Raw genomic sequence first — 23,703 nt, forward strand, 5'->3', positions numbered from 1 at the left:
CTCAGAGGAACAGAGCGCTGCTTCACACTGTCCTGTCCGGAAAGTTACCTGTATCCACCAAAAATACTGCAGAGCAGAGGGAAAGCCTCCAGCTGCCTGCCTGCCTGCCTGCCTGCCTGCCGCCTCCTCCTCCTCTGGGGCAGCAAGGCCTGGCTCAGCTCTTCCTCCTGGCTCAACGGACATCGGTGTCCTGTGGGAGAGAGCAGCCTGGGACTGATGAGGCTGCTGGGCAGACCCCAGCTACGGCCATCGAACAGTGGGACCGCAGGCACCGACGGAGGGTCCAGCTGCCCCCCACACCCATGAACAATCCTGCCTGTCCCCTGGCCAGCTTTGGCCCTTTCTCCACCCATCCTCCACCTCATCCTCCTGGTAATGTCTGTGGCAGAGGGAAAACCAGAGCAGACACATAAATCTTCTCCTCAAGACGCAGGAAGCCAGGAGATTAGATTTATGAGAGAGGAAGTCATATTCTCCTGGAACTGCAGAAGAGAACAGCTAATTACCCAGCTCCACTCACTGGGTACGACGGCTTCTCCTGGGACAAAACCTTTGCTTTACCTGATTTCTGGAAAGGAGAGAGGTGCTGCTGGTGACGGAGAGGGGTGGCACTGGAGGATGAGGCATTTGCTCTCAGCAGAGGACCGGGCAGGAGCCAGGTTCATGACACATCGCTCAGCAGCAGGGCTTAATCCCACCTTGGCTCCAAGAGGACTCGACGCATTTGTACTCGGATCAGAGCATCTGTGGGACTTGAGGATGGAGGACTAAGAGCATCTCCTCGGGCAGCTAGCAAACCTGAAATCCGGTTCCTTGCTGAGGAAGCTCCACCACGAAGCCAGCTCATGCTCTACCCTCGTGGTTCTCTTGGAGGCTCTTCCAGAGCCCGGCTGCTCGGAGGCTCACAGACCTTCTAATTTCCTGCAGGCACTTAATCACGGCCAGTTTATATCCGATTGTGCTCGTGCCAATATAGTGCTTCCGCTTGAACAGCTCTTCTCCCTTCTCCGCGTTCAGCCCTTGTGCGTTCACAGCGAGGACACACGTCCCTTCTCCAGCCACACTTCGCAGTGCTCAGCAGGTCCAGCTCTGCTTATGTCCCCCGAGGCCAGCTCCCAGTGTCTCCGATGATCCTCGCAGCCTCCCGCCGCACCCACAGCACTTGACCTCCCTCCTGGAGCGTTCAAGGCAAGGTCTTAGGCTCTGCTCAAACACCGCTGGGGCTCCACCAGAAACATCGGGGCTGGCCCGGCTGAGGACAGCACGCACAGTCCCCTGCAGCTGGGACAACGCCCTGGGTGCCTTGTGCTCTGCAGCACCCCCAGCGAGCATCGCCCCGGGGCCTCCGGGGAGCGTCACTGACACACGGGTCCTCCCCTCTGTCAGCTGGGGCCTGGTGCAAGCGGCAGCTCGCGCGAGCCAAGGGATCTGCACGCATCTCTATTTAGGTCACTGGCTGAAGTGCTCTGCAGGAAAATTAGTCACTCTCCCAGCCACAGGGCCCAGGAGAAGGCTCTCGTCGCCTGGCCGGAGCAGGGAACTCCCGTCACCCACCTCCCTGCAGCGCCAGCACCCCCTGGCACCCTGCAGGCGCCTCTCCAGGGCTGCCTGAGGCTCCTGGCCGCCCTCGCCACACGCACCACGGCTAACGCCCCATGGAAGGGATCCCATCAATTAGGGAAGAAGCAACAACATCCTCCTCCTGGCATGCAGAGGTCATCGACTCTCACTTGCATCGCTCCTCTCTCTTTCAACTGCAGATATGCTGGTGCTGTCAGATGGAGAGTTTACATGGTCAGGAGACACAGTGAAGTACAAAGCCTTTGCACAAAGCTTTCAGAAGCCTGCAGAAGCCAAATTATTCCTCTGTCTCCCATGGATGCTAATACAGCTGTCATGACAGTAGTGTCTCTGTTCTCACTGCTACCTGCTTGCTTTCCCACCTCTCTTTGCCAGGCAGAGGAGCACTGATATCACCATTTTAAATGAGACACGAAGAGGTAGGGTGACCTACCCAGGGGAGCACGGGCAGACCGTGGCAGACAGCCCGTATGGAGCGGGATGAGGTCAGGAGCAGTTTGTTTCACGTCCCAAGGCTTCCCTCAGCTGCCTCCGTGGGAGAGCAGGCGAGCGTCCCTCGCAGTCTGCAGCTGCTGCTGGGCACTGCGGTTCAGCACCTTTCCTAGGGGCTACAGAAGAGACCGCCGCGGGAGGAAGAAAACACCCTTCTCGGCTGCTTCCTTCCCAGCGAATGTGGCGTGGGCAACATCACGTTCCTCTGAGTCCCGGAGACACCTTGCACATCTGCATGGATGTGGGAAAATGCTTGAAGTGGAGATTCGGCCCGGAGAGCGGGAGAGCTCGGCCGGTGCCCAGCACCGAAGCACGCAGGCTCTGTCAGCACCTCTGACACGGGCTGTTCCTGCAGTGATTACAGGACAAGGGAAGCAGGACACAGCCCAAAGACTTTCGGCCACGGGAGACACAGCTCATCACAAGACCTCCCGCAGCTCCGCGCTCTCCTGGGGAGGAACGTCTCACCTCTCGGAGAACAGCGCTCAGGCACCCATCTGGAGCCAAACCGCCGCAGCGAGCGCAACAGCCGGCCGGGCTGGGGAGCCCTCACAGACAGGGACTCCGTGTGCTCCTTCGCATGCCAGAAATCGTATTAGAAAACCACAAGCTGTCCACAAAGCACATTTCTGGAAAAAGCTGGAAAGGCTTCGCCACCCAGCAGTTCACAGAGGCGACCGCACCGCCCCGGTCGACCCTGCATGCGCCAGTCCAGACGCCTAGGGACTCGGCCCCGGGCGCAGGCAGCACCCCCCTGGCGGCCTTGTCCACCCCCCGTGGGGCAGCCCCCCCATCCCACCGGCGCTCACCGGCCATGGTCCTGGCAGACAGCGCGGGAGGCCTCTGCGGCCGCAGCCTCCCAGCACAGATAGGGAGAACGTCGTTTCAGAATACAAATTCTTGCCTTTGAGTGGATTTCCAATGCCATCTAGCAGTCGGCCCCCCCTTTATATTTCTGCTCTTTAGACAACACTGGCTACCAGGGGAATTTAGGAATTAGCAAGTGTCTTTCTTTGCCATGTGCCTCGGTTTCCCCAGCCACCAAACAGCCAGGATGATACGGACCATCTTCGTAAACATGCAAGACAGACCCTGTCCCAAAGCACTGGTTAGGACTGAAGTAGTATTGTTACTACAGATGGGAATAGACCCACTAATTATTTGTGGCCTCTGGACGCTACCATACTATTAAATAATTATAATAATTATAATTCATAAAGAAGATAACCTCAGTCTAAAGGAGCTTCTGGGTTTAAATCCACTCCGCTCCTCCAACCGCACTGGAAGGACTGAACACTTCCCGCAGAGAGGAGACACGCCAGGGAAGGACTGCGGGTTCCCGCCTAAGCCCGGCTCTGCCTGGGAGTCTCCTCCCCGGGGGCTCTCGCCCGTCTCCTCAGGCAGCACCAGCAGGGAGGGAGCACAGCTGGTGGTCCCCAGCGTCCCCTGCCACCGCGGCTGTCCCAGGGGGCTCGCTCCCATGCCCCCTGGGAGGCGACGAGTGTGAAGACTGCCGGGAGCTGCAAGCTGGCGAGGAGCGCTCTGCGCCTCCGAGAGCAGGCAGGCAGCCCGGCTGACACCCGCTGTCCCCGTTCAGGCACACGCTGGCAAAGCCCAGGTCCCAGCGACTACTCATACGTGTCCACCTCGTGCTCCGAACATAAAAAGGGCTCCGTAAAGACCTCTTCTCCAGGCTCCCCCCACATCTCTGCGAGGAGCCGCAGCTCTAACTGGGTTTTGTGTGCGCTCCTGCAAGGAGGAGACGGACTGGAGCAGCCCTGAAAGCTGCGCCTTCCTATTTCACGGGGAGCAGCTAAGGCTGCACCCGGCTCTGCTCCTGCCTCAGCGGCTGCTGAAGCCCCACCAGCAGACACAAAGGCCTTGAACGCAGAGCATGGTGCTGGGAACTGCTGGGACCAACGTGGGCTGAATCCCTCCAGCGTGAGCAGCCGTACCCTCGGCCGGCATCAGCACGGCATGCGGATACAGAAAGTGACATCCCTGGGATCATGCGTGTGCGTGTGTCAACCAAACACAGCCCTGGCTGATAGACGTGTCTCCTAACGAGGGGGAGCAGAGCGCCAGCCAGCCGGGCTCAGCCAGGCAGCCTGCTCCCAGAGCACACCTCCCTCCCCACATCTCCCGCACGGAGCTCCTCGGCAAGCGGAGGTGCCACAGGCCGGGGCAGCACAGCAGGGCAGGCGGAGCGGGCAGCGGAGCTGCAGCACAGGGGCCTGACCCCCTGGGCTCTTTGGCCCCTCTAACACAGCAGCTCTCAACACAGATTTATCTCCCTCGGGTGCACACCACGCCACCGCCTCCAGCATGGCTGTGTCCCCCAGAGACCCCTGCCATGGCAGCAAGCGGCTTGCTCGGTGCAGGGTGCCACCGGTCACCTCAGTGCAGGGCACTCAGTGCAGGGTGCCTGCTGCAGGGTGCCACCGGCCACCTCAGTGTGGGGTGCCCAGTGTAGGGTGCCTAGCATAGGGTGCTCGGTGCGGGGTACCACTGGCCCCACGCCTCCCGCACTTCCCCGGGCATCTCCTGCTCGGCGGTGGGGCAGAGGAGGGGAGGACCCGGGGAGTGCTGCGACCCCCGGCACCACGGGGCGCCGGGGCGACCGAGGCCGCTCGGGGCCGGGCACCGCGCACTGGCAGCGGGGAGGAAGGGGCACCGCCGTCCCGCCCCCCCCCCCCCCCCGCCCAGCCCGGCTCCTTGCTCCGGCCCCGCCGGCCACCGCGCATCCCGCGGGCCGCTGCGCCCGGCTCCCGGCCGCAGGTGCCCGTACGGCTCCGGCTCCCCCGGGGTCCCCGCACCGCCGCGGAGTCCCCGGTTTCGGGGGCTCCCCGTACCGCTCCCCGGTTCCCGGCCCCGGGATCGCCGCCCCGCCCGCGTCCCCGCCCGCCCCGGCGCCCCCGCCGCGGGTCCCCCCCCCCCCGCCCCGGCCGCGGGGCTGCCGCGCCGCCCCGGGTGCCCGCGCCGCCCGGGGTCCCGGTGCCGGCCCGGGTGCCGCCGCCGCGGCGCTCCCGGCGCAGCGAGCGGGCGCCGCAGGGCCGATGCCCGCAGAGCTCGGCCCGGCCGGCCCCGCTCCGCTCCGCTCCGCCGGTCGGGGCCCCGCTCCCCAGCCCGCCCGGTACCTGGTGCTCGGCGGCGGCGCGGGTCGGGCAGCGGCGGGCGCGGGGCACGGCGGGGCGGAGCCGCGCGGGCTCGCCGGTACCGGGGCGGAGCCGGCGGGGGCGGGGCGGGGCGGAGCCGGTGTCGGCGCCGGAGCGGCGGGCGGGCGGTGCCGGCGGGACGCGGGGTCCGGGGTGCCCTCGGCAGGGAACGCGCCTGGGTGCGGAGCCGAGCCGTGCCGAACCGTGCCCCGGAGCCCCGGTACCTGCCGCCTCTCGGCCGGGTCCTGTCCGGGCCGGGCTCCCCGGGCGGTGCCACGGCTGCACGCCCGGAGCCGCGCGTCCCCGGCCCCGCGCTCCTCCTCTGGCACCGCGGGCACCCAGCGCTGCTCCGCGGTGTCGGGCAGGCGGAGAGGGCAGAGCTGACCGGGGCTGGGGCGGGGGAAGGGACCGGGACCGGGACCGGGACCACCGAGGCTCTGGGCAGCGCCCGCCCCGGGGGGGGGGGTGCAGGTGCCGTGGCCGGTCCGGTGCTCGGGGCCGGGCACACGGTGGGGCACAGGCCATGTCCCCCCCGCCATCCCGCAGCCCGGCAGCGCCACTGGGCCCAGCAGCAGCTGCACGGGGCCGGGAAAGGCCCATGCCTGCCCAGGGGCTGGGGGATGCAGCAGCAGGCAGCGCGGCCGTGGGCACCAGGGGAAGGTGGCCTTTGCACCAGGCAGGGCTGCAGGGCGGCAGGATCCACGCCACAGCAGCGGGCAGGGGGTGTGATGGGTTGCCGAGCTGGGGAGCAGCAGGCAGGAGCGCAGCATCCCCCCGGAGACCACAGACCCTCTTCTCCAGCTTTTAGCCTGTCCTGCCTGCGGCCCTGCCGTGCGCCGCGTGTCCCAGCCGTGCTGGGGCTGTGCCGGGGCTGCAGCAGCTGGTGCGGTGGCTCCGGGAGGTGCTGGGTGGTGGGACTGTGGCTTGGCTGGGGGCTGTCTGGGACTGTTTGTGTCTGTGACCACCCGGCAGGTTTGGGGCCCACGTGTTGTGCCAGCCTATCCCGGGCCCATTCCCCATGCACACGCCATCCACAGGACAAACCACATCCGTATGTGTAGCAGTGCCTGGCTGTGTGGCTCCCAGTAATGTAATTTAAATGTAAATACAGTTTCCCTTGAAGAAGGTGTAGCAGGCGGTGCAGGGAGTTCACCTGAATCTAATTCCAGCAGCCACCAGAACAGCTGTTTCCAGATGACTGAACTAATCCCCAGAACAGACTGGCTTGCCGCAAAAGTTTCCTCCTGTTGCCTTGCTGCCTTGCCCCAGGTTCCCCACGGGGCCGTGCTGGTCACGCAGCACTTCTCTCTGCGGGGATGGTGGGTGATGTGCACCCCTGGCTGCATGAGAAATGGCCCCCCAGAACCTCAGCGAAGGCTCAGGCTGCTCCTGCTCCGCTGCAGTGAGCAGCGTGGCTGCACAGCCGGGCTCTCACAGTGGGGAAGGCAACCCTGGCTCCCACCATGGGGTCCCCCTGAGACCAGGGCTCCGTGGCATCACACACAAGGATGCTTAGGGAACATAGGTGGATTTGTGGCACTTTCCCCACTTTGCCAGCGCTTGGTGCTTGCTCCCTTGCAGGCAGGGCATCTCTTGCTCCCAAGCCAAGTCCTGTGAGCAGGCCATGCTGCATGGTGAGGAGGCACTCGCCTCCAGCTTTTTGGGCAAGTTGTACTCGCTTGGACTTGTGCAGGGAGCCGCAGGCAGCCAGTGACCTGGGTGCCTCTGCAAGATCTCTGCGGCGTGCCTGCGCGGCCTCCCTGCATGCAGGTGCTGCTGGTCCTGCTGCATGCCAGCGTTCAGCAGGGAAGCCTCAGGTCTGTGGCTTCACTTTGATGCTAAAAGGATGGGATCTGTTGGGGTTTTATTCATTTGCTTCTCACAAGATAATTCCCTGCAGACCTGCCCGCACCCTGGACGGCAGCCAGGGCTGGCCGTGGGGCACAGTGCTTCCCCACAGCAATCCCCTGCTGCGTGCTGCAGCCCTTCCTGAGGAGCTCCCCTGGCCCCGCTGCTGGGGCTGCCCACGGGCCGGCGGGGTGAACCCGGGCCCTTGGTCACAGGCAGTAGCCAAGTGGCCCTGGGCTGTCCCCTTTGGCCTCTGAAACGCCTCCTCTGCCAGCTGCTCGATGTAGCCGGCAAGGGCTGGCCTCTGGCAGCGGCTGACCTGCCAGGGCTGGAAGGGGGCTGCGTCGCCCCGTGCGACCCAGGCTCCTAAAAATGTCACATGAGGGCTTGGAGCTGCTTTGCACACACCCAGGCGTGGGCTGTGGTGGTGTCTCCTTGCAAACTGCCCCACCGGGGGACTGTCCCTTCTGTCCGGCAGCAGCCGTCCTTTGGGGAAGTAACGCTTTAAAACATCTCTCTGAGCTCAGTGCTGCAGCTGGCCACCGCCTGAATGAGCAGAGCCCCGGAGGATCCTGGCAATTGAGCAACACCCCCGTTCAGTGACCCAGAGCCCTGACCCTGTTGGCTTTTGGGCTTCAGTTGCTGCTCAGTTCCCCCGGGGAGTTTCCTGTAGCTTTGTCCGAAGAGCAAGTCTATTGCAGACTCATCTACGTTAGAAGTATCGTCACGAAAATGTTGCACTAATTAGCTAAATGGAAGATGAAACGCTGTGGTGAGCAGCAGGTGGGTGTTGCACCCTGCCACTCACGCCTCTCGTTTCACGAGCAATGCAGCTGAGCGCAATTTGGAGATCAGGCACAGCCTTTCTCACCATGCAGAGACAGGCATCCTGGTCAGCCTGCGACATCGCCGCACTGCTCGTCTTGCAACAAAGCTGTGAGCGCCCAGAACAGGAGTGGAGTGGGCTCAATTTGGGACCCTTCGCTAGAGGCGGTCTAGACATATCAGCCTCCAGAAAGAAGCTGCTTGCCATTTTCAAAATGCACTTACATCCACATATTGCCTTAAATTACCTTAAAAATTACAGTTGTATGCTACAGTTACGTCTGCGTCCTCCCCAGCATCACGGCAGGTGTCAGAGCTGTCCCACCTCCGGAGCAGAATGCGTGGGACTGGGAAAGGAAGGGCTGGCTGCAGGAATCGGGGCTGAGCGGGGCAGGAGGAGAGGTCTGGAGAGCCAGGGAGGAGGGGACCACGGCAAGCGTCGGGCGAGGGGCACCCAGGGCAGCTGGGGCTCCGGGGTACGGACCGGCTGGAGGAACATGGATGGGCACGTGTCCCCAGCACACCCCGCAGTGCCAGCTGCGGGGCCTTGGCAGTGCCTGACCAGCCCCTGTCCCCCAGAGTCACTATGTGGCCTGCATGGCTGCCATCCTGAGCCAGATGGACAAGGACCACTACAGCTCCTACATCAAGGCGTTCCCCTCCCGGCCCGAGCTGATGGTGAGTGCTACCCCACGCGCGAGACCTGGGCCCTCCATCACTGGCACCTCCCTGTCTCTCCATCCCACGTCTCGGCTGGGGCATCCCACTGGTCCCAGTGCCCTGCCTGCACCCAGCACTGGTGCCGCCTGCCCTGGACCCCGGCACAGCCCACATCCCCGCTCCACGGAGGTGAAGCTCTCACTGTTGGGTGGTGAGGGCCGCTCCCAGCCCCGGTGCTCAGCACAGCATCACCCCGGGAGGGCATCGTGGTCGAGCCCAGCTCCTGACATCTCCTCCTCCCTGGCAGGACTTCCTCATGGAGACCTTCATCCTCTTCAAGGACCTGATTGGCAAGACGGTGTACCCCTCTGACTGGATGGTGATGAACATGGTTCAGAACCGGTGAGGAACTCTGGGCTGGGAGGGACCCATGGGCGGACATTGGGGCTGAATGTGAGAACTCGGGGTGCCTTGCTGGGGTATGGGGTACGCAGACACTGGAGTGCGGCTGTGCCAGGCAGCCTAAGGCTCGCTTAGCCCCCTCCAAGCACCCCCTCGAACAGCTCTGGGTCCGTGCTCGGACTGGCTCAGGGCAGCTCCAGATGATTCCTGCTCTGTCCTGGGACAGTCCGGCCCCATCTGGGAGCCGGGTGGCAGAGCTGCTCTCTGCAGCCTTGTCGGTGTGCTTGGGGGGCTCCCGGGGGGCAGCGGGAAGCTGACGCCAGACACCCCATCCCTCCCACCCTGGGTGTCTGCGCACGGCGGGGATGCCGGGCGTGCAGGACCGGTGCACCCGGGCAGCATTCGGCTGCACTGCAGTGGCCAGAAAGGACGGCTGGAGTGTGGATGCGGGCAGGAGCACACTGCAAGCCCCAGCCCCAAGGCACTGCGAGGCCTGGCCCCCGCCAGGGCCACCGCCACCGCTCCTCGCCTCGCCATCAGCTGGGAGCCGCCAGCCTGGCTGTCCCCTCGCTGCCGTTCGGCCCTGCCTGCGGGCGGTGGGCAGGCAGCGTGGCTGCCCTCCGCTCAGCGCCCCGCGGCCGCTCGCCCCACAGGGAGTTCCTGCGCGCCATCAACCATTTTGCCACAACGTTGACAGAGATGTTCCTGAGCAACAGCAGCTTCGAGCTGCAGGTGAGCGGGTGCTGCCCTGGCCCCGGGGCTGCCTGTGCCCTGCGGGGGCCGGGGAGGGGACCCAGCCTGGCCCTTGGTGCTGCCTGCCCCCCAGCCCCCCGTGCCGCCCAGCCTGGCATTCATCCCCGTGTTTTCTCTGCAGCTTTGGAACAACTATTTCCACCTGGCCGTGGCTTTCCTCACTCAGGACTCCCTGCAGCTGGAGAACTTCTCCCAGGCCAAGCGCAACAGCATCCTGGCCAAGTGAGTCACCCTCACTTTCGGTGGTCCTCCCCAGCCTGCCCGCCTGCCGGCAGCAGCTCGGGGCTGAGCTTTGCGGCTCGGCTTCAGGTTCCTGCACCAGCCTGCTGCCACGCCGTGGGGTCAGGGATTTTGGGATGAGCTGTTCAGGCTGTGCTTGGGCCCATGGCCTGGATGCTGCGCCCCAGGCTCCAGAGCGATGCTAACCAACATCCGTCCTGGCAGGTACGGGGACATGAGAGCCACGATTGGAGCTTCCATTCGGGACATGTGGTACAACCTAGGTGAGTCACAGCATGGCCAGCAACGAGGAGGCTTGGCAAGTCTCTGCAGGCTGGTGTTCAACAGCACTGTCCCTAAAATGGGTGCTGGGGAGCGGGATGTTGCCGGTGTGGGGCATGGGAGCCTGCAGGCATGAGCAGGGTGTATGAGCCTGCAGGCGTGCAAATCTGCAGGCGTGCAAGCCTGTGGGATGTGCGAGCCTGTAGGATGTGCAAGCTGTGGGGTGCTATGGGATGTGCAAGCTGTGGGATATGTGAGCCTGTGGGATGTGCAAATCTGCAGGCATGCAAGGCCATGAGTGTGCAAGCCTGCAAGTGCTGTGACCAGTTGCAAGCTCACACTCCCTGCAGGCAGCCTCCCCTCTCCGGGCTGGTGTCTGCCTGCAGCCCTGCCTTCACATTCCCTGGTCCTGTGGGCTCCTGCCTTGCCTTGTTTTCCCTGCACGGTGCACGTCGCGCTGCCAGCAGCATCCCAGGGCCAGGCAGGCAGGGAGGATGCAACATCTCGGGTCTCTGCCCCACGCCCCAGCAGAGAGCAGGGAGCTGCAGGGAGTGTGTGGGGCAGCCCGCAGCGCAGCAGTGGAGCATTGACGGGTGCCTGCAGGCTCCTGCGTGGGTTGCTCACATGTGCCAGGGCCTCCAGGAGGCCAGCACAGCCCCAGCTGATGGTCCCATAGCTGAGTGTTTGCCGTGCTGTCCTGGCCATACAGCATTACCTGCCCACTAGCATGGCTGCTCCGGAGGATTGCCTGGCCGTGCCGTGGCTGCCTACCCCAGGCGTGCAGACCTCTTCCTGGCACCACTCCCCCTCCTCTTCCACACATTGCTGCCTGTTCGCAGCTACGGGGCCCCAGGCCACGGGGCAGGCTGCAGGAGCCCAGGCCCCCCAGCCTTCCCTACCCTCCCCAGGCCATCACAAGATCGAGTTCATCCCGGGTATGGTGGGCCCCATCCTGGAGATGACACTCGTGCCGGAGCTGGAGCTGCGCAAGTCCACCATCCCCATCTTCTTCGACATGATGCTCTGCGAGTACCAGTTGACCGAGAGCTTCAGCCGGGTGAGTGCCCAGGGCTGTGGCTGGGCCGTGGCCGGAGGCCAATGCGGCCAGGTCCTGCTCCTCACCCGGGCTGGACCGTCCCTTTCGGGGTGGGTGGAGGCGATGCTCAGCCTCCCCTCTCTCATCCTGGGATGTGGGGCTGCAGGAGGGAGGGACGAGGGACAGGGACGAGGGAGCTGGCGGGGACATGAGGAGCAGGGAGAGCTGCTGGGTGACACAGAGGATTTCCCAGGGATGAGCAGGGACAGGTCAGACGTCACCCACTCAGCTGCTCCCGGCACTGCCTGGAAACAAGAACACAGTGGGAGGGTGGAGGTCTGCATAAACCCCTGCATTTCCACTTGTCTTCCCTCGTTGCTGTGAGTTTTCTCCGTGCAAAAGGCTCTTCCAGTTTTTGATTAGGTAGCATTTGTCTCATCCGAGCTGGAAGCCTTTCCCCCTGTTGGGGTGTCCCATGGGAGGAGAGGGGCGGGACTGCCCTTGGAGCCGCAGGTGACGCGGGTCCTGCTGCAGCCCCTTCCCCAGCCCCTTGCTCGCACCCGGGTCTGCAGCCACAGGAGAGCTGCGTTGGAGGAGCGGTGTGGGTACAGCTGGGCTCAGAGGACCTGAGGCCTTCTCAGGCGATGTCCCCAAGCTGTCGCGGCACAGGGGCTCTGTGGCTCAGGAGCTGACCATGGCAATGCCCCTGGCCCAGGGGCACAATGACCTCTGAGTTTGGGATGTGCAGACCCCAGAGGGACCCAGTGTGCAGGCAAGGGGTACCAAGGGGTACCGGCAATCAGATGTCTGTTCCAGGCCCCCCCATCTCATATCGTGCATGTGCAGGATCCTCCGGCTTTTGGATCCATCGGCTGCAGCCGGAGCACAAACCCCATGGACCTGAAGGCTGAGCATCAGCTGGGAGATGGGGGGCTGCAGGCAGGCACAGCCCTGCCACCCCCGGCACGGAGGGCTGTGGCTTTAGGGGACACAGGGCACTGCCCAGAGACCCCTGGGGTCAGCCGGACCCAGGCTACTGGGGGACGGCAATGAGACCAGCACAGGAGCGGGACAGGGACTGGGGAGCAAGTCAGGGACCCAGAGAGCAGGATGGGGCCCTGTCTGTGCCAGGGCAGAGCAGGAACCCATCCGCACCAGGGAGCAGTACGGCCCGGGACGGGGGACAGGGACCCGTCTGTGCTGGGCAGTCCTGGAGGAAGGGGCTGCAGCAGCCGAGCCTGGGGGCTGTCTGGGGGCCCAAGCTGGCTCCAGCTCCCACAGCCCCTCCTGTCCCAGCGCTGCGGCCCCACGTCCCGGGGGGCTGCAGCCGCAGCAGCCTGGGGCCAAGCTCAGCACATCCCCAGCTCCTCGGCCACGCTCATGCACGTCTCTGCAGTTTGAGGATGAGATCCTGCGCAAGCTGGATAGCGAGGTGGAGGGCGGCCGGGGAGATGAGCAGTACAAGCAGCTTTTTGAGAGCATGTGAGTGTGCAGTGACATCCCCGCAACCTTCTCTCCAGGGCGCGACCCTTTGCTGTCTACCATCCTCCTGCCCCAGCTGAATCTCTGCCATTCCGCTCCTCCTCACGCTGTGCTCTGCCCCAGAGCATGCCTCTCAGGGGAGCGGGACCTGAGAGGAGGAAGGCTGCTGCCTGAGCAGCATCATGTGCCCCTTACACACCGCTGCTGCCCCGGCCAGCCTGCCCTGCTGCCCTGCCTGCCCGGCAATGCCCCTGCCCCAGGAATTACCCCTGCCCTGCCCCAGGTGATGCCCTGCCCTGCCCAGGTTTTGCTCCTGGCCCGTGGTGCCCATCACAGATTCGTGTGCAGGGTGGATGGAGCTGTCAGGTCTCTCCCCCATCCCTGACGTGCCTGGTAGGGGTTAGCATGGGGCTTGCTCTGTCTCGCTGCAGACCAGCTGTTGCTTTTTGTCCCTTCTTGGAGGGACCTGCCCCCCCAACTCCCTCCACCTCGGGGGAGCTGAGCTGGGGCAGCGGTGGGAGCGTTGTGGAGCTGAGCATGCAGTGAGACCCGTGACCTCCTCTCCTCCCCAGCCTGCTTAGCTGCTGCCGGAGACACCCAGAGCTGGCCAAGCTCGGGGAGAACTTCGTCGCGCTGGTGACTGGGCTCCTGGAGCGGCTCCTCGACTACCGGGCTGTTATGAATGATGAGAACAAAACCTACAGCATGAGCTGCACCGTCAACCTCCTGGTGGGCACCTGCCCCATGCCTCCAGCTCCCCGGGCCAGCAGAGCTCAGCCCCGTGTCCCCCCAGGTCCCCCAGGGGCTGTGGTGCCCCTGGCACAGCAGAGATGGGGTGCACACAGTGCCAGACCCAGTGTCCCCCAAGAAGTGCTTGCTGGGAGGCACCGTGCGGCTCCCCGCTGCCGAGGGCAGCCCAGTTCCTGTGTGGGGAGGGTCCCGGCAGCACCATGACCCAGAGCAAGGCATGGGAGCATGGAGGGCTGCGGCATGTGCCCCCTCCTGGGGCCACTCAAACAGCCTTGTCTGCTCTTCCCCAGAACTTCTACAAGGAGATCGACCGCCAGGCCATGTACATCAGGTGAGCACGGCCCTGGGGAGACTGACATCACCCCGGGGTGAGGGATCCCAGGGGCCCGAGCTTCCTCTGCCCCCGCTGCCCTGGCCCCAGGCACGTGGGATGGGGATGGCAGGGTGGCTGACGGGCAGGGTGCCGGGGGCTCTGCCCCCCACCCAGCTGCCCGTGGGGGACGCCGCCCCATTGGGGGACCATGGGCCGGACCCTGAGCCACGCTGGCCGTCGTGCCCCGCACACGGTACCCTCGCTCCCAGGTACCTGTACAAGCTGAAGGACTTGCATGTCAGCTATGAGAACTACACGGAGGGAGCCTACACCCTGCTGCTGCACGCCCGGCTCCTCAAGGTGGGGCACGGGGGGCTGTGGGGACGTGGGGGGACTGCAGGGGCTTGGCGTGATGGGCTCCCGCTGCCTCTGCACAGTGGTCGGACGAGGCGAACACAGCCCCCATGCAGGGCTTGCACAGCCCCAGCCTGCACACCCAGCGCCAGCTGAAGGAGGCTCTCTACAACCAGATCATCGACTACTTCGACCAGGGCAAGGTGAGCACGGCCGTGCGCCCCTGCAGCCCCCCTCGCGCTGCCCTACCGGCGGGAGCTGGGCTGTCCCAGGGCAAGCCCAGCTCCCCAGCCACCGCTGCCTCCTGCTCCGAGCCCCCAGCCTCAGCACGGCCCACCCACCCTGCCCGCTGCTGTGGTGGGGCTGGAGCTGCCCTGCAGCGAGCCCGGGCTGGACGGTTCACCCCACAGCTGCCCAGCTGCCACAGCTGTCCCTCATCCCATCCCGTCCCATCCCATCCCATCCCATCCCAGCCTCAGCCCCTAGCCCTTGTACTGCCTGGGGGCCGGCAGCTGGGACACCCCAGGAGAGGGGCTTGCTGGGCTGGGGGGCTCAGGTGCTGGATGCAGCAGAAAGCCAAGTCCTGCTGCTGCCCACCAGCGCCCAGCCGGACCACCAGCCCGCACGGGGAGAGCCCTGCCCTCCTCCCTGAGGAGCAAGGGTGCGCATGCCCCCGCAGATGGGGTTGGTCTCCTCTGGAAGCCCCCAGTGCCCCCCCGCCCCAGCTCACCCCACACCATGGGGCCCCTGCCCTGACCCCGTCTTCTGCAGATGTGGGAGGAAGCCATCCACATCTGCAAGGAGCTGGCAGAGCAGTACGAGAGCGAAGTCTTCGACTATGAAATGCTGAGTGACATCCTGGTGAGTGCCCGGCCGGGCTGGGGGGGGTGGCTGCCGGCAGGGCAGGCTGGGGCGTCACGAGCCGTGGGGAGGGACAGGGGGTCTGCAGGGCTCCTGTCCCATGGCAGGGCCCCATCCCGTCCCCCCTCCTGCCCCTCTTCCCCTGCAGCAGCGGGAAGCCAAGTTCTACGAGAAGATCCTGAAGGTGCTGCGGCCCAGCCCGGACTACTTCGCTGTGGGCTACTATGGGCAAGGCTTCCCCACCTTCCTCCGGGTAAGCAGCTCCCGGTTGCCCCGAGGCCAGCGCTGTGCCAGCAGCCGGCACACTACACCTGCCCGGACCAGCGCCGGCGCCCAGGCCAAGCCTCATGGCCACGGCCATCTCAGGGTGGCACCCCGTGAGCCGAGCCCTGGCAGTGTCCCCACTCCCTAGGGATGGGGCCCCTCACCAGGGTGGTGGGGACGACTGGGTCCCCAGGGCCGAGTGCTCCGGCCAGTCTATCCCCAACTGGGAGAACTGGAGGAGGTCTGGCAGCACGTGGGGTCCCTGCCTGCCGGGATGCGGGTGTCCCCAGGGACAGGGCGAATGGGGCACAGTGGGGAGCTGGGCGCCTGCTGGGAGGCAGCCTGGCCCCGGCTCGCTGTGGGGTGCAGCACAGGGTCTGCGAGGCCAGGCTGTTCGGGCACGCTGCTTTTGAGACAGGGATTTGCAAGGGTCAGGACAGGATCTTGGCCACAGGTGAAAAGCACGAAGTGAGAAGCCACGGCCGCAGCGGCAGGTGAGGAGCCACTGCTCCTCCAGATTCCCGTTACCTTCTCGGGAACCCTCCGGGAGTGCCGGCGGAGCGGTGGCTCCAGCGCTGCCCCTCCAGCTCTCGGCCCATGCTCCAGCGGCAGGGAGGGTCATGCGTGCCGTGGATCCCCCCAGCTCTGCCTCCTTCTTATGAATGAACTACTGAAATGTCGCACGTTGGCAGCTCTCATTTGGGTGCGCTGCCAATTCTGCCCAGGCCATGTGCCAGCTGGGCAGCAGGCGCAACCATGGCCCCAGGGTGCCATCCGGCTCCTGGGGAGGACGCTCCTCTTCCCATCATGTGCCACGCGCTCTGCCCCTAAGGCAGCAGCTCGTCCCATTGAGCCCCCTCCAAGGACAAGTGGTGTGTCAGGGCAGGCTCCGTCCCAAAGCTCCTCTCCGTGCCCCTGCCCGCAGGCGCCTGGCCATGCCTGCAGCCCTCTGGCATGGATGGTGCCAGGTCCAGAGAGGTTTGACTTTGTCGGCAGGCACCCCCCCTGTGCTCCATGCCCGGAGGTGCTCAGTGCTCGCCTCCATGCCTGCCACCTCCATCCCTGCTTGCTGGAAGGGGTTGGCAACTGTCAAATGAAACCAGCAGCTTCACTCTAGCGACGCCGGGGGTTATGGTCCCTATTTACAAACAGTTGGAGACAAACTTAGGGAAGAAAAGTAAGGCATGGAAAGTTGCGGTTCTCTGTGACACACAACGAGGGGTCTCCTGGACTGTGTCCTTGGCGCACAGGGATGTTGCATCTCTGCCGGGCTGTCCCTGTGGCCTGTGGTGAGGCGGGATCTGCTCCATCCCTGGTGCGTGGCTGTACCTGTGCTGTTTCATGATTGCCATGCACCGATACCTGCGTCTGCACTGTGTTGTATCTGGGCTGCAGAGACAGACGTGTGTTGTATCGTCACTGCGGTGCAGAGATGGGTCTGTGCTAACTGTGTTCTTTATGAACGCATTCAGGTACCTCTGGGGTCACTGCGGGAGCCCTGCCGACCCTCTCCCCGCCGACCCTCTCCCCGCCGACCCTCTCCCTGCCGACCCTCTCCCCGCTGACCCTCTCCCCGTCCCTGCAGGGCAGTGCTGTAGGCAGGGGCATGCTCAGCACCTCTCCCTTTTCCTGTGCTGGCAAACAGGCTCCTGGCGTCCACCCGTGAGGGCAGGGCTCATCTTTCTGGACGAGAGCAAAGTGTTTCACCCCCATCCACTCCTGTTACATTCCTTAGGTTTTTAACCCACTCAGATATAAGTTGGCATGCTTGGTGGGCTTCTTCCATCCAAAGCGTTCGTCCTTATTTTCCTACCACGCTGTTACGGCCACAGCGAGGGCGGCATCATTTTCACAGAGGTCACAGTGGGTTTCACGGGCTCCTTGCTGTCTCCTGGGTGGGTTTCTGTATCCACCAACTGCAGACTCTGGTCGCTGCGTGCCTAGCCAAGAGTTTTGCTGCAGAGCCCTGGCTGCTCGAGCCAGCCTGCCCTTTAATTCCTTTTTGCTCCAGTTGCTGGGTTTGGGGAAATATTTTTTTCGAGAGGGGGGGTCTCCCACTCAGCTAAGGGCCCAGCCTCGTCAGCGCCTGCACCCCTAACACACCGGGGCTCACCGCAGCTGGAGCGTGAGACCGAGGGCTCCCCAGCCCCGCTCCGCAGTGTGCTGGGACGGGCTGCCATCTTCCTACCCCGCAGAACAAGGTCTTCATTTACCGGGGCAAGGAGTACGAGCGCCGGGAGGACTTTGAGATGCGGCTGCTGAGCCCCTTCCCCAACGCCGAGAAGCTGAAGAGCACGTCTCCACCCAGCCAGGACATCACCGGCTCGCCGGGCCAGTGTATCCTCCGAGTGTGGGGACCGGGCTGGGAGGGCGGCTCGTTCCCTGTGCCATCGCTCCCCGTGTGGGTCCCGCAGCACCTCCCCACGCACCCCTGTGGCTCTCCCCCTCTGGGCCCTGGGGCCCCTCTCCCCCGCAGCCCCCGTCCCCTGCGGTGCACGCCCGTGGCTCCTTCACTCCCGCAGATATCCAGTGTTTCACCGTGCAGCCGGTGGAGGAAGCCAAGGTCCGGTTCAAGGACCGGAGCATTCCGGAGCAGATCACCAAGTGAGTGCCCCGGCGCGGACGGGGTGCAGCCGCTCTGCTCCGCGTGGGAGGGGACGCAACAGGGGGACCTCTCCCATGCTCTGCCTCTTCCCTCCCCTGCAGTTTCTATAAAGCCAACCACGTCCAGAAGTTCAGCTACTCGCGACCCTTCAAGAAAGGCCCAAAAGATCCAGACAATGAATTTGCAGTGAGTGCTGGCGGGGGCTGCCGGGCCCCCCAGCTGGGAGGGACGGGGAGAGCTGGGGGGGCCCTGTGAGGAGCTAGGTGTCCAGAGGAAGGGGGATGCAGGAGAGACAGGGGGTCCCCCAGTCTCAAGATGGGGAAGGTGGTGGTCCCATGCCCATGGGAAGGGGAGGTGGGAGCCCCCCCCACCCCACGGGGCAGCCAGGGGTGTCCCAGGGTGCTGGGGAGGACAGCAGGATGACTGCTGCCCTCCCCGCAGACCATGTGGATCGAGCGGACGACCTTCGTGACAGCCTACCCCCTGCCTGGCATCCTGCGCTGGTTCGTGGTGACCTCCACCACCACGGTGAGGAGGGGGAGTGGGGGAGCGGGGCCCTCCCAGGGCATCCCTTCCCTGAGCAGCATCACAAGCCCCAGATCCAGGTGGGCGCGCTGCCCCCAGCCCCTTCCAGGCTTCCCAAGCTCAAGCAGCTCAAGCCAGGGTGCGGGGAGTGTGTCCTGCCTGGTGCCCCGGCCGAGCCCCTGCCCCGGTCCCTGCACCCCATCAGGCTCTGCTCTCAGTGCAAACCCGATCCAGCCCACCCAGCGCTCAAGCCCCCAAACCCCGCCACTCCCAGCTCGCTCCCGTGCCCCTGTGGTCCCTCGGGTGCGTGGCCCAGGGCAGCGCCTGCAAGCAGAGCGGACCCAGCTCCCACGTGCACCCTCCGCCTGCAGAGCGGGGTGCGAGCACGGCCCCCTTCCCTCTGCGAGCACAGAGCCCGGCTACCACCCCTGCCGAGCAGTGGGGGATAACCCCCCTTTGGTATCGCCTTGGCCCCCACTGCCCCAGCCACAGGGCTGATCTCGGGCCAGTGCCACATGGGAACGCTGTCCCAGGCCATGTCCCCAGGCCACGGGGAAGGGTTTCTCTGCTGACACTGGGCACAGAGACCCCCCGGCACTCAGGGCACCGACAGCCTCTGTCGGCCGGTGCCAATAGCATCAACCCAGTGACAGGCACTGGTTTGTGTGGCTCACCCACTGGGACAGGAAGCAGGAGACCACGTGCGGGGAGCAGCGGAGGCACTGGAGTAGTTTCAGCAGACCGCTGCTGCTTCTGGCGCTGCTGACAACAGCTCCACGCGTGGGTTTTGCGCCTCTGTCAGAGGGAGGTGCTTGGCCAAAGTCCAGGGTGTTTCAGGTGCTGCAGCAACAAAGACATGTGAAATGCCCTAGCTGGGCTCTTGCAGGACAGCTGTGCTGCAGAGCGCAGGGACTGTACAGCTGCATGAGTGCTGCCACACACGCATGTGTCTGCTGCGGTGCTCGGGCTGTGCGCGCTGCTGTTGCACAGCTGCCTCCCCCCAGCGATGACGTTTACCCGGGTTTCCCATAAGCTCACTGCTGCCACACGTCCGTCACCTGGCCTGCAGCCTCCTGCCTGCAGGACTAACCCTGCCGGCAGCCTGTGCTCGGAGCCGGGGACCAGCACTTCCAGTGCTTCCCTCATGAGCCCTCGGCTCAGCTCCAGGCAGCCGGCGCCAGGGGCCCGAGGGGCTTTGTGGGGTGAGATGTGCAATCCCGGGGCGTCCCTCCTGCGGGGCTGGGGAGAGACCACCCTGGCAGCCCTAACCAGGATGGGCAGATCGCTGGGTCAGCCGGCTGCTGACCTTCCTTCCCTCCCTCCCTGGGTACAGACCATCATCTCCCCCCTGGAAAACGCCATTGAGACCATGATGAAAACGAATGAGAAAATTATGAGCGAGATCAACCGGCACCAGAATGACCCCAGCCTGCCTGTCAACCCGCTCTCCATGCTGCTCAATGGCATCGTGGACCCTGCTGTGATGGGTGGCTTCGCCAAGTATGAGACGGTGAGGACATGTGGGTGCTGTGCCGGGGCCGGCGCAGGCACTCTCGGGGCTGGTGACTGCAGGCACTGGCACTGCTTCGCTCCATCCCCTGCCTGCGCAGAGCTGAGCCAGCCTGTCAGCGGGACTGAGAGCGGGTCGTTGCAGGCCTTTTTCCAGGAGTCCTACCTGCAGGAGCACCCTGAGGACGAGGGGAACATCGAGAAGCTGAAGGACCTGATCGCCTGGCAGGTACAGCCCACAGCATCCCTCCGGCAGCAGGAGGGGACAGCTGCCCTGGGGCACCAAGTGCCCAGTGTCCCTGTCCCAGGGGAGCCCCACAAGCCCAGGCGGACCCGTCCCCGTTCTCCCGCAGACCCCGCTGCTGGCAGAGGGGATCCGGATCCACGGGCGGAAGGTGACGGAGGACCTGCGGCCCTTCCACGAGCGCATGGAGCAGTGCTTCGTGCAGCTGCGGGCCAAGGTGGAGAGCCAGTATGGGGTGCGGGAGATGGTGAGTGCCAGGGTGGTGAGCACGGTGCAGGCACAGCCGGGGCTGCATGGGTGGTGCGTGGCACCCGCGGGATGACACTGGACAAGCCAATGCAGATCTGGGGCAGCAGGGAACAGCTTGATGGGGCCGCAGCTGCAGCAGCAACAGGGTGAGGGGCACTGTGCGTGGGAGACCTTGGGGTCCCTGCCTGCCCTGGGTGGGGGGGGACAGCACTGCTGTGGGGTGGCTGGTACCGGCACAAAACCAGGACTGGGCAGAGAGGGCACTGCTGGCCCTGGCTGAACCAAGGGAAGGAGAGGGGAGGCTCTGCACTCTCATCTCTCCTGGCGCTCTCTCAGGCTCCCTGTGCTCTCAGGTCTGCTTCGAGGACCGGCGGAGTGGACGACCCCGATCCATGGTCTGGGGACCCGACTGGGACCGGCTGAGCCATGCTGGAGACAGGCAAGTGCTGTGGTGGGGAGCGCTGGCCCCGAGCCACCCCCTCTCACCGCCCTCACCCCTCCCCGCTGGCCCTGCACCGCTGAGCCATCATCACTCTCCTCCGCCCCAGACGCTTCTCTCCCACCTCCCCAGCCCACTGCCCTCCCAGCTTCCCTTTATGCCGAGCTGCATCTCAAGGGTCCATCATGCCATGCCACCATGGTGGCCCTGTCCCCGTGGCGGGACATGGAGCAGAGACACCCCATGTGCAGTCCCCAGGCTCACCTGGACACCGCTGTCACCTGAGACATCCATGCTTGCCTTGCTGATTTGTCCCCCCTAAGCATCCACTGCTGAGCTCTGCCGGAGATGGTGCTGGTGCCTGGCTGAGGGTGGCCACTCCTGGCCATGGTCCAGCCGGCCCATGGCGTAGCCCTGCTCCCCATTCCCCCTGCCACCCGCCTGCCCCTCACCAGCCAGTTGCTCCACAGCACGGAGACACCCCCGACCCCAAAGCCTGCCCCTCGCACCTCCGAGAGCGAGGACCGCAGGAACGAGCGCAAGGAGAACCGCTCCAGCACCTTCTTCGGGTACCGGCGGCAGGACCTGCGCCAGTCCATCTCAGAGCTGCCAGAGCCCAAGGTGATGCCCAGCACAGCCCTGGTGCCTCCCCTTCTCCCCGGGGCCCTGATTCCACTCCCCCAGGCATCCTGCTGCACCCGGAGCCCCTGCCCAGCCGACAGCACCAGGCCCCAGCACAGACGGGACCCCTTGCAGGGCTGGTGGCAGCCCCTGCTGCAGGGCGCAGCTGGCTGACGGCAGGGAGGGCAGGAGCAGAGGCTGGTGGGGCACAAGGCTGGAGACCCAGGGCTGTGGGCAGGGGCTGCCTTTGGGCTGCGGGCAGGGTGCTGGGGAGCATCGCACCCTGCCAGAGGCTCCTGCGTTCCCAGGGTTGCGGGTGCTGCGATGCAGCCTGGCCCCCCTGAGGCACTGAGCCTCTCCTCTGCGCCCCAGGACGAGAAGCGGAGACTCTCCTGGCACATGAGCGAGAGCAGCCTGGGCAGCTCTGACAGGAAACAGCCCCCGCCAAGCCGAGACACCGCTGGTGCTCAGCCCAGCACTGCAGGTACCCCCCACCACGGCTGCCAGCTTGGGGTGCCTTCCCAGCCCTGCCCCTCACCCCTGGCATGGCTGGGGGGGGCACCTTCCTTAGCTCCTACAGCCCCAAGTAGCATCCAGCCCTTGTCTCCACGAGCAGGGCTGTGCCCCACCCCAGCAGTGCAGGTACCAGCACCCCCAGCTCTGCACCCCAGCACAGGCACCCTCACCCCCTCGCCCCATCCCCACAATGGTGCCGGCACGTCCTGCAGCCGGGAGCAGGGAGGGAGCACTTGGCACCAAAAGCACAGGCAGATCCGACACGGCTCATGTGTCCCCCACCAAACGCTCCCCGTGGAGCTGCCGGTCGTCGATCCTGGACCTTGTGCTGCTGGGTCTCGGTGCCGAGATCAGCTCCCAGTGGGACCCAGCCCCTCCTCTCCTGGCTGGGCTCGCACCCCACGCCACCCCCAGCCCCTCTGCCCAGGGCCATCACGCTCCTGCAGGCAGGAGAGGTGGCTCTGGCAGCCCAGGGCACCCGACAGCCCAAGGCACCCCGATGGGCCGCCCAGGCTAGACGTTCTGCCCAGCCCACCTCCCCTGCCTGCGCAGGGCTGTCCCTGTCTCCCACCGGCTTCGGCGGCCGCGTGAAGAGTGCCAGCAAGGTCCCGCCGCTGCCCCGCAAGATCAGCCCCACGGTGTACGAGACATTCCTGGAGCAGAGCGATGCCACAACCGGAGGGAAGGTACCACCTCACCCAGGCCCCTGGCCCCCGCCGCCCCCCACCCCTGGTAACTGCCCTCTCTGCTTGCAGGCATCCACATCGCCGACAGCGGATGGAAATAAAGGGCTGAAGTCACCGCCGCCTCCGCCACCGAAGTCCAAGCGAGTGTCACAGCTCTGACCCGGTGCCGTCCCGCAGCTGCACCGTCCGCTCACGGCCACCCCTGCCCAGGGGATGGAAAAGCCTGCGGTGCCCGGGCTCCCGGCTGGTTGCTGGACGAACGGCCCTGCTTGATCCTCGCCTGCTGGACCACCCCTCGCCCACCTCTCTTGCAGTATTTACACCAGAACCATCCCGCACAGCCACGAGACTCCCTGGGCGCCCCGGTACCCAGGGTGGCACAGGGCACCGCCCTCCCGTGTCCTGCCAGGTCTGCCCATTGCCACCCTCCAGGTGCCCCCCAGGGCTGGGACCCACCTGCCCGCCGGACCCTTCCCCACCCCAGTGCTCCGCATCAGCCCTCGGGCCGGGCTCGCCTTCCCGCTGAGGTGAAGCAGTTACGCGCCAGCCTGTGCCAGGACATCTCTCCAGCGCAGGGCTGTGCTGAGCTCCCACCCACGCGGCCCCTCCAGCCGTGCGACCACACTGCACCGAAGACTTTCCTGCCTCCACCCTGAACTGCCCGTGGACCACGCCACACGCAGGGAAACCAGCAAGCTCCCCGCCAGCACGTGCTGAGCTCTTCCCTCCCCTCCTGCTCTCCACCCCGGGGGCAGCTCCTGTCCCTCGGCCGCCCACCCCATCCTGCAGCGCCGGGACAAATGCTTCTGGCCCAGGCACTGTGACTGCACGGGAGCCAGCCAGCTCCGCGAGTGGGCCTGGGCAGCATCGTGCTTTGCAGTGCCAGCTCTCCTGCCAGCATCTGGCTTTGCAGCGCTGCCTGTGCCAGGCTGGTGCTGCTGCCTCGGCCAGCCGCGCTGGGCTCCAGTCCCTGCCTCGCTGCTGCAGCAGGCCACGGCCACAGCCGACTAATAAAGGACTAACACATCAGCC

General features: G+C 65.3%; 1 protein-coding gene across 1 annotated transcript in view; it reads left to right on the plus strand.

Moving 5' to 3' along the window:
- The window catches only part of LOC127015486 (dedicator of cytokinesis protein 2-like), a gene marked incomplete at its 5' end in the record, with an annotated part of 57,484 nt that extends 34,645 nt beyond the window's left edge, over window positions 1-22,839 (plus strand). The window contains 25 exons of the mRNA XM_050895460.1: window positions 8,481-8,579; window positions 8,869-8,963; window positions 9,617-9,695; window positions 9,838-9,938; window positions 10,161-10,219; window positions 11,126-11,274; window positions 12,650-12,735; window positions 13,308-13,464; window positions 13,776-13,816; window positions 14,068-14,158; window positions 14,236-14,355; window positions 14,924-15,013; window positions 15,162-15,266; window positions 17,473-17,614; window positions 17,800-17,881; window positions 17,984-18,068; window positions 18,324-18,410; window positions 19,741-19,917; window positions 20,062-20,145; window positions 20,270-20,407; window positions 20,763-20,848; window positions 21,319-21,469; window positions 21,842-21,953; window positions 22,538-22,671; window positions 22,741-22,839. Coding sequence (XP_050751417.1) covers window positions 8,481-8,579; window positions 8,869-8,963; window positions 9,617-9,695; window positions 9,838-9,938; window positions 10,161-10,219; window positions 11,126-11,274; window positions 12,650-12,735; window positions 13,308-13,464; window positions 13,776-13,816; window positions 14,068-14,158; window positions 14,236-14,355; window positions 14,924-15,013; window positions 15,162-15,266; window positions 17,473-17,614; window positions 17,800-17,881; window positions 17,984-18,068; window positions 18,324-18,410; window positions 19,741-19,917; window positions 20,062-20,145; window positions 20,270-20,407; window positions 20,763-20,848; window positions 21,319-21,469; window positions 21,842-21,953; window positions 22,538-22,671; window positions 22,741-22,830 — 2,640 coding nt within the window. The remainder of the gene's footprint in view (window positions 1-8,480; window positions 8,580-8,868; window positions 8,964-9,616; window positions 9,696-9,837; window positions 9,939-10,160; window positions 10,220-11,125; window positions 11,275-12,649; window positions 12,736-13,307; window positions 13,465-13,775; window positions 13,817-14,067; window positions 14,159-14,235; window positions 14,356-14,923; window positions 15,014-15,161; window positions 15,267-17,472; window positions 17,615-17,799; window positions 17,882-17,983; window positions 18,069-18,323; window positions 18,411-19,740; window positions 19,918-20,061; window positions 20,146-20,269; window positions 20,408-20,762; window positions 20,849-21,318; window positions 21,470-21,841; window positions 21,954-22,537; window positions 22,672-22,740) is intronic.
- Between the last annotated feature and the right edge of the window lie 864 nt (window positions 22,840-23,703).

This window comes from Gymnogyps californianus, chromosome 4, assembly GCF_018139145.2.
Source record: "Gymnogyps californianus isolate 813 chromosome 4, ASM1813914v2, whole genome shotgun sequence".
NCBI lineage: Eukaryota > Metazoa > Chordata > Aves > Accipitriformes > Cathartidae > Gymnogyps > Gymnogyps californianus.